Source organism: Jaculus jaculus, chromosome 3 (genome assembly GCF_020740685.1).
Source record: "Jaculus jaculus isolate mJacJac1 chromosome 3, mJacJac1.mat.Y.cur, whole genome shotgun sequence".
In the NCBI taxonomy this organism is placed as follows: Eukaryota; Metazoa; Chordata; class Mammalia; order Rodentia; family Dipodidae; genus Jaculus; species Jaculus jaculus.
In genome coordinates, this window is record NC_059104.1 from 6,131,076 (window position 1) to 6,144,086 (window position 13,011).

General features: G+C 47.5%; 1 protein-coding gene across 2 annotated transcripts in view; it reads left to right on the plus strand.

Moving 5' to 3' along the window:
* Efnb2 (ephrin B2) overlaps positions 1-13,011 on the plus strand; it is a 49,790-nt gene that overhangs the window by 21,176 nt on the left and 15,603 nt on the right. For both annotated transcript variants that reach the window (XM_045145790.1, XM_004663400.2), the window contains exon 2: positions 3,053-3,336. In XM_045145790.1, the coding sequence (XP_045001725.1) occupies positions 3,053-3,336 (284 nt within the window). The remainder of the gene's footprint in view (positions 1-3,052; positions 3,337-13,011) is intronic.

The following is a 13,011-nucleotide window of genomic DNA, read 5'->3' on the forward strand; positions in this document are numbered from 1 at the left end:
TCATGAAGGGCACAGGGTCCTGGGATGATTTTGAGGGAAGAAAGAGCTTAGGGAGCCAAACTGGTGGCACAAGGGTCGTGTGGAGGGTTAGGCACCCACAGGTGCAGTTAGGGCCTGTACAGTGCGATGTCCTCAAAGAGCTGAGGAAACGACACACCTTGTCGTCAGGAAAGGCCTGACCGATTCTCCGGGAAGGTGGGGAATGTGAAAGTGACCTGAAGAGAGCCGAGCTGGCTGGAGACTGCTGTTGGCATTTAGGAAAGCACACATACTCACGTGGTGGCCCTCCGTGCCAGCTGTGAAAAGAACATACCTAGCCCAGAAGGTGTTCAGGGTGGAGTGGGCGACCCCAGGCTGGCACTGGCTCTTGGTTTTTGTTAGCATGGAAGGGCTCCTTGTTACAAGGCCAGGGAATATGCGTGAGAGGGAAAAGCGGTCAGGGTGGAAACAGTCATGGAAGTTCATTATACTGCTCCCAGGAGGCCTCTCCTGGTTTGTAACCACAGACTACATCCAGATCCCTGTGGAAAGTGGGGATAGGAAAGGGTGGCACTGACAGCCTCACCCACAAACAGTCTGATTTAGCTCTTCATGAAATGCTCAGTGGAGTTTTACCAAGCAAGAAGATCTTGCCTAGAGAGAGTGGACTGACTTTCAAGGGGCTGAGTAAACCCTTCAGCCCTTGGGCACTGGAGTGTACAAAGCCTCCAGGAACTGTGGAAATGACCTGAAGGACCACGACAAAAGCCTTCAATAAGTGATGATCTCCATTTGCCCAGAGTTCTAGAGAATTCTTCAGCAATGTACACATGGATGTTCTAAATTTGTCACTAGTAAAAACTCATCTCAGGATCTGCCTCACAGTAGAATTTCCTCTTAGATAATTTCTGCTTACCGCTTTTGTTTTCAAATGCGTCGATGTCATATGTTCTTGCTAAAGGAGACAAGATGATGAACAAAAACCCCCAGCGTGCCAGGGAGCAATGGCATGCCACAACTCCTGCAAGGAAACCAACCGCCACACGTGACACTCAGGTTTTTGTGCTGTGGAAAGTGCTGGTTGACCCTGGGAGACTATGGGAGAACCTCAGGTGCTGTTTCTCTGTAACCATGCGTCATAACGCACTTCTCCTAAAACTAGTGCTGCTCCCCGGCATAAATCTTGTTACCTCGCTGTGGATTTGAAATTTGGGGTCCTCTGTCACCCTTGCTTTATTTGTGGCTGCATCCTGACCCGGGAGTCATCATGGCTGGTGGGCCACTGGGTAAATAACACTGAGGGCTTCTATTGGAGGGGCTGGAAAGCGAGGCTCTGTCCTGGGGTTTTAATATTTTTTTGAAAAAAAAATGTTTTGTTTATTTATTTGAGAGTGACAGAGAGAGAGAGAGAGAGAGAGAGAGAGAGAGAGAATGGGTGCTCCAGGGCCTCCAGCCACTGCAAACGAACTCCAGATACGTGCGCCCCTTGTGCATCTGGCTAACGTGGGTCCTGGGGAATGGAGCCTCGAACTGGGGTCCTCAGGCTTTATAGGCAAGTGCTTAACCGCTAAGCCATCTCTCCAGCCCCGGGTTTTAATATATATATATATTATATACACACACATACATACATATGAAAGGAGAGCCAGGCATGGTGGCACACACCTTTATTTATTTTTATTTCTTTATTTGAGAGTGACATACAGAGAAAGAGGCAGATAGAGGGAGAGAGAGAATGGGTGTGCCAGGGCTTCCAGCCACTGCAAATGAACTCCAGATGTGTGCGCCCCCTTGTGCATCTGGCTAACGTGGGTCCTGGGGAATCCAGCCTCGAACCGGGGTCCTTAGGCTTCACAGGCAAGCGCTTAACTGCTAAGCTGCCTCTCCAGCCTGGGTTTTAATATTTTAATGAGCCTGCAGGTTCAGGAGCACACTGGCCTGGGGTCTCAAGGGTGCTGTTGGTGTTAGCGCTTGAAGGAGGGTGTTCATCAGGACACTCTGGCTTCAGTTTCTCAGAGAAACTCCCCATTAGGGATGATCCTTCAGCAGCATGGCCGCTGGAAAGAAAAGGGAGAAGAAAGCTTTGAGCTGCGAGCAGGCGCGGGGGGGCGGGGGGTTCAGTGGTCGTAGTTCTGAGGATTTGCTTCTAAGAATTAACTGGAGCAAATACATCTCAAGGGAGGGGAAAACGGAAGATTTGTAGAGCAAGGAGGGTCCTTGTTGTCCTAGCAAGCAGAGGACTCTTCATCTCGCAGCTGAATCAATACAACACTAATTATTTCTGGTTGTCTTTTATGGGTTTGTAAGACATTTCTTTTGTTCTGTGTAATAAAAAACCCCATTGTTTGATCAGTGACTGGCTAATTATGATAAGTAATTTGAAACATTCCTGATGAAACTTGTCTGTTAATTAACACCAACAGCACATGGAGAGAAGCAGGACCACAGTCCTCAGTGCCTGCACTGTTCCCGGGATCGATGTGATCACTCGGTGGCATGCCCAATAAACTGAGCTGCCAGCAGTTAAAATAGAACAAACAGGTGGGAAGGTCTGACTCACCTCCCGGGAAAGTTGTAAAGTGGTACAAAGGAGACTGGAATGTGACCAGGGAGGAGGGTGGTACCGAATTTCAGCAGGCTGCCTGACCCAACTGTTTAAAGGAAGGAGTTCATTGGCATATATATTTTTTTTTTTCAATTTTTGAGAGAGAGAGAATGGACACACCAGGGCTAACAGCCACTGGGGGTGAAAAAAAAACTCTATAGATGTATGCACCACCTTGTGCATCTGGCCTGTGTGGGTACTGGGGAATCAATCCTGGGTCCTTTGGCTTCTCAGGCAAGCACCTTAACCACCAAGCCATCTCTCCAGCCCCTTGTGGTTTCCTTTCTAAGTGTAATTCTTAAATATATATTTGTCCCATGCTGACCTGAACCAAGACACCTTTGGTCATTCGGAACGCCTGTCTGGAGTTGTGGTGGTGTGGGTTTCTCCGTAGTGTCTGCTATTTGATGACTGTCCTAAACATGTTTAAGTAGGCTCAACTCAATGGCTTTTCTTTTATGCTTTTAGATTTCTACCTGGACAAGGACTGGTACTATACCCACAGATAGGAGACAAATTGGATATTATTTGCCCCAAGGTGGACTCTAAAACTGTTGGCCAGTATGAATATTATAAAGTTTATATGGTTGATAAGGACCAAGCAGACAGGTGCAGCATTAAGAAAGAGAACACCCCTCTGCTCAACTGTGCCCGCCCAGACCAAGACGTGAAGTTCACCATCAAGTTTCAAGAGTTCAGCCCGAATCTCTGGGGTCTAGAATTTCAGAAGAACAAAGATTACTACATCATATGTAAGTAGAGCTCTGTTCCTTGATTTTGTCGGAATTAGGATAAGCTAAGTAGTTTTGTATTGATTTTTGTTTCCTCAAAAATACCATGGCAAATACTTTGAGAATCTTTGCTGAACAATTGTCCCCCCCCCAAAGAAACTTTAATTAAATTTGGTAGCCTATAGTCACAATATTAATTAGATATAAATACTGAGAAGGGAAAACCCTCCTAGGGTGTTTACAGTGTTGAAGTAGATGGATTACATGCAGGGAGCCAGCATCTCTTCTAACAAAGCCATTCTTAAGGCCCATTGGTGGGATTTTGATAGGTGACTGTGTGATGCCTTTTTTCTTCCTTAACCATCCATCCACCCACACATCCATCACTCCACCCACCATCCATCTCTCCTCTACTTAGCGTGGGTTCAGTTCCAGTGAAGGCGACTCCATAGTGAGCAAGGTGTTAGTGACAGACCATTAAGAAGTTACCATCAGAGAGGTGGGCCACTTGAGAAGAAAGGTGGAGCACACAGGCAAATGCCATTAAAAGTGGTCATGGTAAGTCCAGAATGAGATAAAATATGGGATTACTCACTGAAGAATACCCCATGTTGTTATTAATTATTTTGATTTTTCGAGGTAGGGTCTCACTGTGGCCCAGGCTGACCTAGAATTCACTATTGTAGTCTCAGGGTGGCCTCGAACTTGAAGCAGTCCTTCTACTTCTGCCTCCTGAGTGCTGGGATTAAAGGTGTGTGCTGCCATGCCCAGCCCCCATATTATTTTTATGATAACGTCACACATTATTTCAGGATTCTGTGATATGTGTGCTTTGGGATATATATGAGGCTGGGAGTCCCACCGTGTGCCTGTCCCGACACACATCTCCTGTGGGCACACCACACAGGATGGCAGCGGAGCGGTCTCCAGCGTTGTGGGCTGTGCACGGTGAAGCTTGGGACGCTGAGGAATCTGCTTCCGTGATTCAGTATAAAGGGTTTTTGTTTTGTTTTGTTTTCAAGTTATTCTCTGTTTTCTGGGGCAAGTTTTGGTTAATTGTTGCAGGGTCTTGTGTGTGCTGGCAAGTGCTTGACCGCTGCGCTGCATTCCCTGCCCTGGCATTATGGTCTGTGTTGAATTTTCGGAGTGTCCTCTTGGGTCTCAGCTCCTGCGGAGGTGGCTGGCCTCTGGCCAGGTGCCCTCCTGCCTGGTGGTCAGAAGCAGGTCTGGCTTCTCCAGCTGTGATTTGCGCCTTACAGCACTGAACAGTAATTAACTGAATATTTATCTAGTGCTCTGTACTGTGTATTTTTACCACATCAGTGATTAAAACAAAGGTGACCACATACTCAATTATCTGGTCTATTGCAAAATGCCACAGAGACTGAGAACTTCTTTTCTTGAGGCAAGCCCAACAGACTGGCCTTAATTTTTTTTGATTTTTATTACTTATTTTTTTTATTAACGACTTCCATGACTGTAAACAATATCCCACGGTAATGCCCTCTCTCCCCCCACTTTCCCCTTTGAAACTCCATTCTCCATCATATCCCCTCCTCTCAATCAGTTTCTCTTTTATTTTGATGTCATGATCTTTTCCTCCTCTTATGATGGTCTTGTGTAGGTAGTGTCAGGCACTGTGAGGTCATGGCAGACTGGCCTTTTTTTTAGTGTGTGTGTGAGAGAGAGAGAATGAATTAGTACACTAGGGCCTCCAGCCACGGCAGTGGAACTCCAGATGTGTGCGCCCCCTTGTGCACATGTGCGACCTTGCATGCTTGCATCATTGTGCGTCTGGCTTACATGGGACTCGGAGACTTGAACTTGAGTCCTTAGGCTTCACAGGCAAGCACCTTAACCGCTAAGTCATCTCTTCAGCCCAAGAACTTGTTTCTGATGGAATTCGAAGTTGATTGAGAAGAGGATAGCTGTCAAAGAACAATAAAGAAAAGGAGAAAGTGGTACATGATGTATTTAATGGAATTATTATCATAAAATGAAAATAAAAGCATGGTGAGATGAAACAAGGCAGGTGAAGTAGTAACATGTAGGGAAATCCTTGAAAATAATAAAATAGCTATCAGGTAAAATAAATGGAAAGTTCATGCTTCTAGAAGCCTGACCATGTACATGTATACACACACATACATACATACAAAGTTTTTTTTTTTTTTTTGAGTAAAGGCACGAAGGACAAGAAATGAAACTGTCCTCAGATGTATTCACTAGGAAAGCTACTGTCCCCAGGTAAGCAGACCCTTCCTAAAGAGGACTGCTACCCTAAGGGACCCTGCGGTGTTTGTGCGGAAGGAAGCCAGCCTACTACACTAGGTCCTTCTTTATTTAGCTTGGGACTTAAGAAAAATGGGGTTTGTAAGTCCTGTGTTCTCAGTGATGGCAAGAATGATCCCAGGAAGGACCAAAGGTTAACTTTTCATTTGAAAGAACAGACAAGAAATGCAAATCGTTTGCCAATGTCTCTTGGCTTAATGTAGTATGGGTTTAATAACTGCTTTATAAATTATAAAATGCACAAGAGATTTGTACCTAATTTATAATTACAATATTAATCCGTCTGCTCAGTCATGGCGTCTCTAGCTTTTCTTAGTTTGAGAATTCACCATGCCACATTAGTAGGTTCATTGCAGATGGCTGGCTGATCGGGCCTCCAAGACTGTACTTACAGCTAAGATTTACAGTGTGAAAGTGTGAGGTGGTCTGAGATGAAAAGAATCTTAAGTAGAGCTGGGTAGTACACACCTATAATTCAGGAGGCAGAGGCAAGAAGATCTCAAGTTCACCATCAGCCTTGCCTACATGGTGAGACCCAGCCTCTCAGTAAACACGTAAACAAATAGATGATAGAGAAAGGAAGAACCGAGAAAGGAAGAACCGTCAACTAGAGCCGGGGCCACCAGGCTGCCAGCAGCGAGGCACTGTGAGGATGTTGCTGGTGCTGAGCTGGTCCGTGGGATGGTAAGCAGCTGGAAGCCCAGCGATGCCCTCACGGAGCCCGGCTCCCCGCTGCCCAGGCAGAGCGGAGCTCAGACACTTGGGAGGGCAGAGGCTGATCTCAGCCACGTTCCAGAGCTCGTGGATATGCAAGTTTCCCTTGAAGGGAAGTGGGAAGAGGGGACAAAACGTAAAGCTGTGACAGTGTATCTTCGCTTTGAACCCAAGGCGTTGACACAATTAAGGGATTTGAAAATGTCCCCAGTTTTCCTGTCAAACAAACGTGTGCACATGCGCATGTGCACACTCAGTCACACTCACACTGTGCAGAATAGCGAAGGTGGGGATTTTTATATCAGTGCATTCCTTTTTTTCTTAAAAAAAAAAGAGATTTTTCTTTATTTCTTTACAAAGAGAAAGAGAATGGGCACGCCAGGGTCTCTAGCTGTTGTAGACAAACTCCAGACACATGCGCCACCTTGCTGCCTCGGGCTTTGCTGCTGGGTTTTGGGGAAGCAAACCTGGGTCCTTCGGCTTTGCTTGCAAGCACCTTCACCACTGAGCCATCCCCATCAGCGCATTCTTATGACGGGACTAGGTGGCATGAGAGGAAGTACTCTGATGTAGACACGCGCTTTTAATACTCGAAGCAGCGGTTCCTTTTGACACAGTAAATGATATTTCTGTTTGAGTTGCTTGGAAGGCGTTTCTGGTCTGCACTTACCTGGGAGGAAGAAGAGCAGAGCTGGTTTGGGAGAGCGCTTGACGGGCCCTGCGAGGACGTCCGCTGGACCCTGCTGGGGTTGGGCACACCTCCAGATGAGCAGTCTTTGGGGAAGATTAGGCCAGTAGCCCAGGACCTTAAGTCTTAGTTCTGCTGCCTGAGTTTAATGAGGAAGTTACTTTAATTCCCTTTCTAGGAAAGTCAGTTCTCGGTGGTGGTGTTCAGATTAAAAATGGAGGTCCCTGAGGGACCCAAGGCATCTGGTGGTCAGATGTACAAATATACTTCATGCTCACTGGCTCTTCCCTGTAAGCCGACAGGTTTGCTCTAAATTCTTCCTTTTTTTTTTTCTTTTTGTTTGCTTTTTCTAGTTCAGCGATTATGCCTGACCTTCAGTGTTTTTTGTTGTATTTTGTTTTTGAAGATTTATTTATTTATTTATTAAAGACAGGGAGAGAGAGAGAGAGAGAGAGAGAGAGAGAGAGAGAGAGAGAGAGAGATTTGGCATGTCAGGGACTCTAGCTGCTGCAAATGACCTCCAGGCGCATGCGCCCCCTTGTGCATCTGGCTTACGTGGGACCTGGAGAATCGAACCTGGGCTTAGGCTTCACAGGCATGTATGTGCCTTAACTGAGAAGCTATCTCTCCAGCCCTCTAAATTCTTTAAAAGGAATTCTTTTAAAAGTTTGACCTTTAGGGTTATCCAACTTAAAATATAGCTGTCACATAACTTGAATTTTAATGTAAATATCAGTCTTTAATTTGAACAATGGGTTTTATTGTTGTTATTTGGTTTTTTTGAGGTAGGGTCTTACTCTACCCTAGGCTGACCTGGAGTTCACTTTGTAGTCTCAGGGTGGCCTCGAAATCACAGTGATCCACCTACCTTTGCCTCCCTTCATGCCTTTGCTGGGATCAAAGGTGTGAAACCCACTGAGTGTACAGTGAGTCCCATTGAGAAATGCCACATGCTGGACCCCTCACTGATGCACCTCCCAGATGAGGATTTACTGTGACATGTGGCAAAATGATATACGTGGGATTTCTTCATGCTTAGAACTGACTTTTCAAGTGACCTATTTCAGTAATTAGCCTTGGGTTTAATTTGCATAATAAAATCTCCTAATCATTAAGGGATAGAGAGATTGGGGGGGGGTCGGGTGTTGTGAACATTTCTCTGAAAAGCCCTTTGCCTCTGATGATATCCCAATTTTAACTGTTAAAAACAGTCACCATTTCAGACAGCTGTCCTTATTTTGGTCATGCCTCTGTGTATGGGATCACTGTATGCTCTGATGTCGTCCATGTATTTTTGACAAAGCCAATGAGCCCTCCTGTTTGTACCGGGACACACTTCCGTGGTGGTCTCTGAGTGTCTGTCTGTCTGTCCCTGCTTTAGGATGTGTCTGTCAGGGGGTCAGCCCGGGGCAGGGCGAACCAACAAGCTCACTGTGCTGCCCTGCGCTGCCCTGAGGACAGTGCTGTGGCTGCGATCCAGCTTGAACCCACGCAGAGTCACCGCAGGGACGAGCTGGGTTGGTGAAAGTCTGTACCCTTCTGTTCACGGTCCTCGTTCGGTGACAGTGACCACAGCCACTCGGCACGCCACCTCCCCCGACACTGATCCTGTCGCCACTTGTACACTGTGCGTCGTCCAGAATCCTCCTTTCTGAGGGTTGTGAGTCAGTCTGCACTCTCTGGGGAGCTGACCGGTGCCTGTTGGAGCCGGTCCCCTCGAGCACCGAGACAGGCCGCAGGACCCCTGCGTCCCAGGCTTCTCACTAGCGTGGCGGCTGGGGCTCAGCATTTTCTGTACTAGGGGCATGCAAACCTGGAAGCCTCCAGAGAGCTTGCTGGGTTTTTTTAAAACAGCGGATATTCTACTTTGAGCACAATCCCAAAGGTGGAGTAAGGCACTCGCACAGATAACAACACTGCTAACAGCCGTGACGGCACAGTGTGTTCTGTGATGTTGGCCGAGCGCATGCGTGGACGTGGCGGTGTGTTTCCAGCCTGTGCTGTTCTTGACACCCTTGCTGCTGGGGAGCTGGGGGTGGGGGTGGCGAGCCGTGCTGACCTGCGCTGACTGCTCGGCAGCCGCTCTCCCTGGAAAAGAGGTCAGTCCCAAAGGAGAGTTGCAGTGCCCTTTGGCAGGAAGACATCTTTTAGGATGTGTAAGAATGCACGGTACCCAAAACACAGTAACAATGCACTATTTGATGACTGACTTTTTTAAAAAAGTATTTAATTTATTTATTTGTTTATTTGAGAGATACAGAAATAGGTATGGAGAGAGAGAGAGAATGGGTGCACCAGGGCTTCCAGCCACTGCAAACAAACTCCAGATGCATGCGCCCCCTTGTGCATCTGCCTTACGTGGTTACTGGGGTACTGAACCTGGGTCCTTTCGCTTTGCAGGCAGATGCCTTAACCGCTAAGCCATCTCTCCAGCCCTGATGACTGACTGTTATTATTATTATTATTTATTTGAGAGTGACAGACTGAGAAAGAGAGGGAGGGAAAGAGGGGTGGAGGGAAGGGGAGAGAGAGAGAAAGGGAGAGAGAGAGAATGGGCGTGCCAGGGCTTCCAGCCACTGCAAACGAACTCTAGATGCATGCACCACCTTGTGCATCTGCCTTACGTGGTTCCTGGAGAATCAAGCCTTGAACTGGGGTCCTTAGGCTTCACAGGCAAGCACTTAACTGCTAAGCCATCTCTCAGCCCCATGACTGGTCTTGATGATGCGTGATGGTAGACATAGCAGAGCCGCGCTCCCCTCAGTAAGCACCCGGCTTCCTGGCAGCAGCACTACTCTGTCCTCAGACGTGGGGTAGGGATTTATTTCTCAAACCTTGCACCTAATGGCTGAGTTGATGCATTTAAACTCATCTTGATACTTTTCTTTTTTAGGATGGACGTAAACAAATTTTATTCCAAAAAGAAAACATTAACAGATTTTATCAAGCCCATTGTTTTGTAACTCAAGAGAGCAAGTAAAATCCTGTCTAACCATGTTAGTGAGACTTTAAAACAGGAAATATACAGAGTCACCACCCCATCCATTTTGTGAGCCACCTTGGCAAGCAAATATTAATTAAGCAAAAAGAGCGTGTTGAGAGCTAAAAATCTTCAAGCTGATGAAGAATGTAGCTCAAGTCTTTGCTCTGCATTTGTTTGTATGAGAAACAATGCTTTAATATCAAGGAAAACAAGTCTGAGTGCGTCACTTCCAGTGCAACCCGCCCGGCCTTCACTGACCACTGTCCCTCGGTACCCTGCTTCCTCTCCACGCACTGGTGCTAAGTCAGAGCTTGGCTCACACAGAGTAAGCCCAGATTCCACCTCTACGCTTCACTACCCCCAGGCCTCCTTACAAGCTTGCGCAGCCTCAGGCTGAGTCTCACCACTGTAACCGGGCTTGGGAAATTCAGGCACGACTGTATGTACGATTCTGTGTCCTTGTGCAGGTCACAATAGATAGCAAGTGACTATATGTCCAGCCATAAGATGAATATTAACTGTTAGGCAAAAACATCCAACTTTGTTCCCAACCAGAAATTAAACAAGATGGCATCATCTAAAGCCTGTGTTGACTGTCGTGCAGTTGTGAGAACTCATACACTAAGTACAGGATCCATAACACATTTAGGGTGGCATCCCTTATGAAGTACAAGGCAAAGGACGTTTTAATATTTTTCTACAGCCATTTTGCTGTCATGGAATGCCCACCTACACCCACCAGGACCACACAGTAGGGTGCGTAGAGAATGTGTACAAACCCCACCGAGAGCTGGCATAGGGGCAGAGAGGCTGGGCCTCGCTGCCCGGCATTCTTGAGTGTCAGGGAACAACTGACACAACGTGTTTTCCTACCTCAGTCTTTTCATCTTTCCAATGGGCATCTTGATCGCCCTTGTTCACAAGGTTGATGTGAGTCCTTGTGGGGAAAGACTCATCTCGTGGGCTATTTCCCTGTGGGGCACCAACCAATACAAGTTCACTCTGGAGCAGGAAGTGAGGGGCCGAGGGCACACATGGGCTTTGCCCTGCCATGCAGCACATGAGGGGACAGGCTCAGCAAGGGGGCAGCGGCGTCTTACATGAAACTGCAGCTGACAAGTCTCAGTCTGCCGGGTAGCTTCAACCTCACACCCTCCTCTCCGGTTCCTTTGACCTTATTCTGTCCGGGGCCCCCTCGGCCCAGCAGCATGCGCCTACGTGTGTGGTTTGTTCTCGACTCCCGCAGCTTGGGCGGTGCTTTGCTAGACCCAAGAGACAGGCGGGCGGAGCCTCGGCACACCTGCAGCCATGGTGCCCACTTTCCATTTCGCCCACCGCGGTGCTTGGGCTCCACGGGGCGCAGGAAGTCACTCCTTTATCGATCGCTTCTGTGGCTTCCTAGGCAAAATAAATAGTATTTCAGAGAACGAGGCATGTCAGAGAGGTCCTAGCCCTGGGAGGAGCTGGGGAGGAACATTGGTCCATTCCTGCGATTATTGGACGCCTTCTTCCCAAGGCTGTTGGTATCGAGCCCTTCCTGCCTATGCGGACGCCTCTGCTGGTGAAGTTCGTGTAGACAGCTCAGCTCTCTGCTTACCTGAGCCTGCAGTGGAGACATGGCCACGGGGCATTTCCCCGGACCGCGGGACAGTGGGGGAGGAGAAGGCTGGTGTGGCTAGATGTTGTCCACAATAGAGGCAGCTCCTGGGAAATGGTGACAGCTTATCTTCAGTACCTTAGGGAGACATAGTCCTAGCAGCACCGTGCTTTGTTCTGCAAGTGCCAATGGGAAGACAGGACGGGGTAAGTGATCCTCAAAGTGAGCCGAGCTTGAGGAAAGGAAGACCAGGCATGTATGGCAAGCAGACGGGAGGGCAGGTGAGACTGGCAGGGCTTGCTTCGCACAAAGGTTATTTGGGAATGATTTAGAATAAAACTGTCCCCATTATTGCATAAAACACATCTTAATATCTCCAGTCCCTGTATTTATAGCTTGTTAAAGGTTCACTTAGATTTATAAATAATTGAACAATACTGGAGGCCCCGCACAGGCATAAAAAAGAACAACTTTCTTTCTTAACAGCCTTTAAATATTCATCATGAAGATAAAATTTTAAAGCAAAATAAAACACTTAAAAAATAGCTGAGAGCCACAGACACATTAAAAAAGAGATTACTCTGAAAAAGCTGACTTCTGTGTTCTTAAGAGGCACACATTGGTCTTCAGACTCTGAAGTCCGTGTGGGTGCCTGCTTTCTTGGGGAAGTGTTGGGTTCACTCTCTTACCTCACTAGCAGAGTTGCTTGAGCCTTGCGTGCAGACTGGGAGGCGCTCAGCACATCCACATAGCTGTGAAAGGTTCTGGGCCGTGAGACCGCCGGGCCACCATTGTTAGCGTGTGCGCGCGTCTGCTGGGCCACGCATGCACAGTGCTGGTAAGAGTGCATGGGCGTGCACAGCCCTGTGCAGTGGTGGCAGAGCGTGTGCACTTGTTACATACATAGCAATAGATACACGCATAGTACCCAAATGCATGGAGTCCATATGTGCAGGCACATACGTAGCCGTGGTAAAGGGACAGATGTCGCGCATACATGGTAAAGGAGGCTGCACAAGCATACTGCCTGTGCAGCCATGGTCAAGAAGCATGTGTACATGCATAGTATACGCATTGTCTGCATAGCCATGTTCAAGAAGCACGTGTACATGCAAGTAAGAGCATTATCTGCATAGCCATGGTCAAGAAGCATGTGTGCATGCAAGTATGTGCATTGTCTGCATAGCCATGTTCAAGAAGCACGTGTACATGCATAGCATACACATTGTCTGCATAGACATGGTCAAGGTTCACATGTACATGCATAGCACACGCATTGTCTGCATAGCCATGGTCAAGAAGCATGTGTACATGCAAGTATGTGCATTGTCTGCATAGCCATGGTCAAGAAGCACGTGTACATGCATAGCATACACATTGTCTGCATAGACATGGTCAAGGTTCACATGTACATGCATAGCA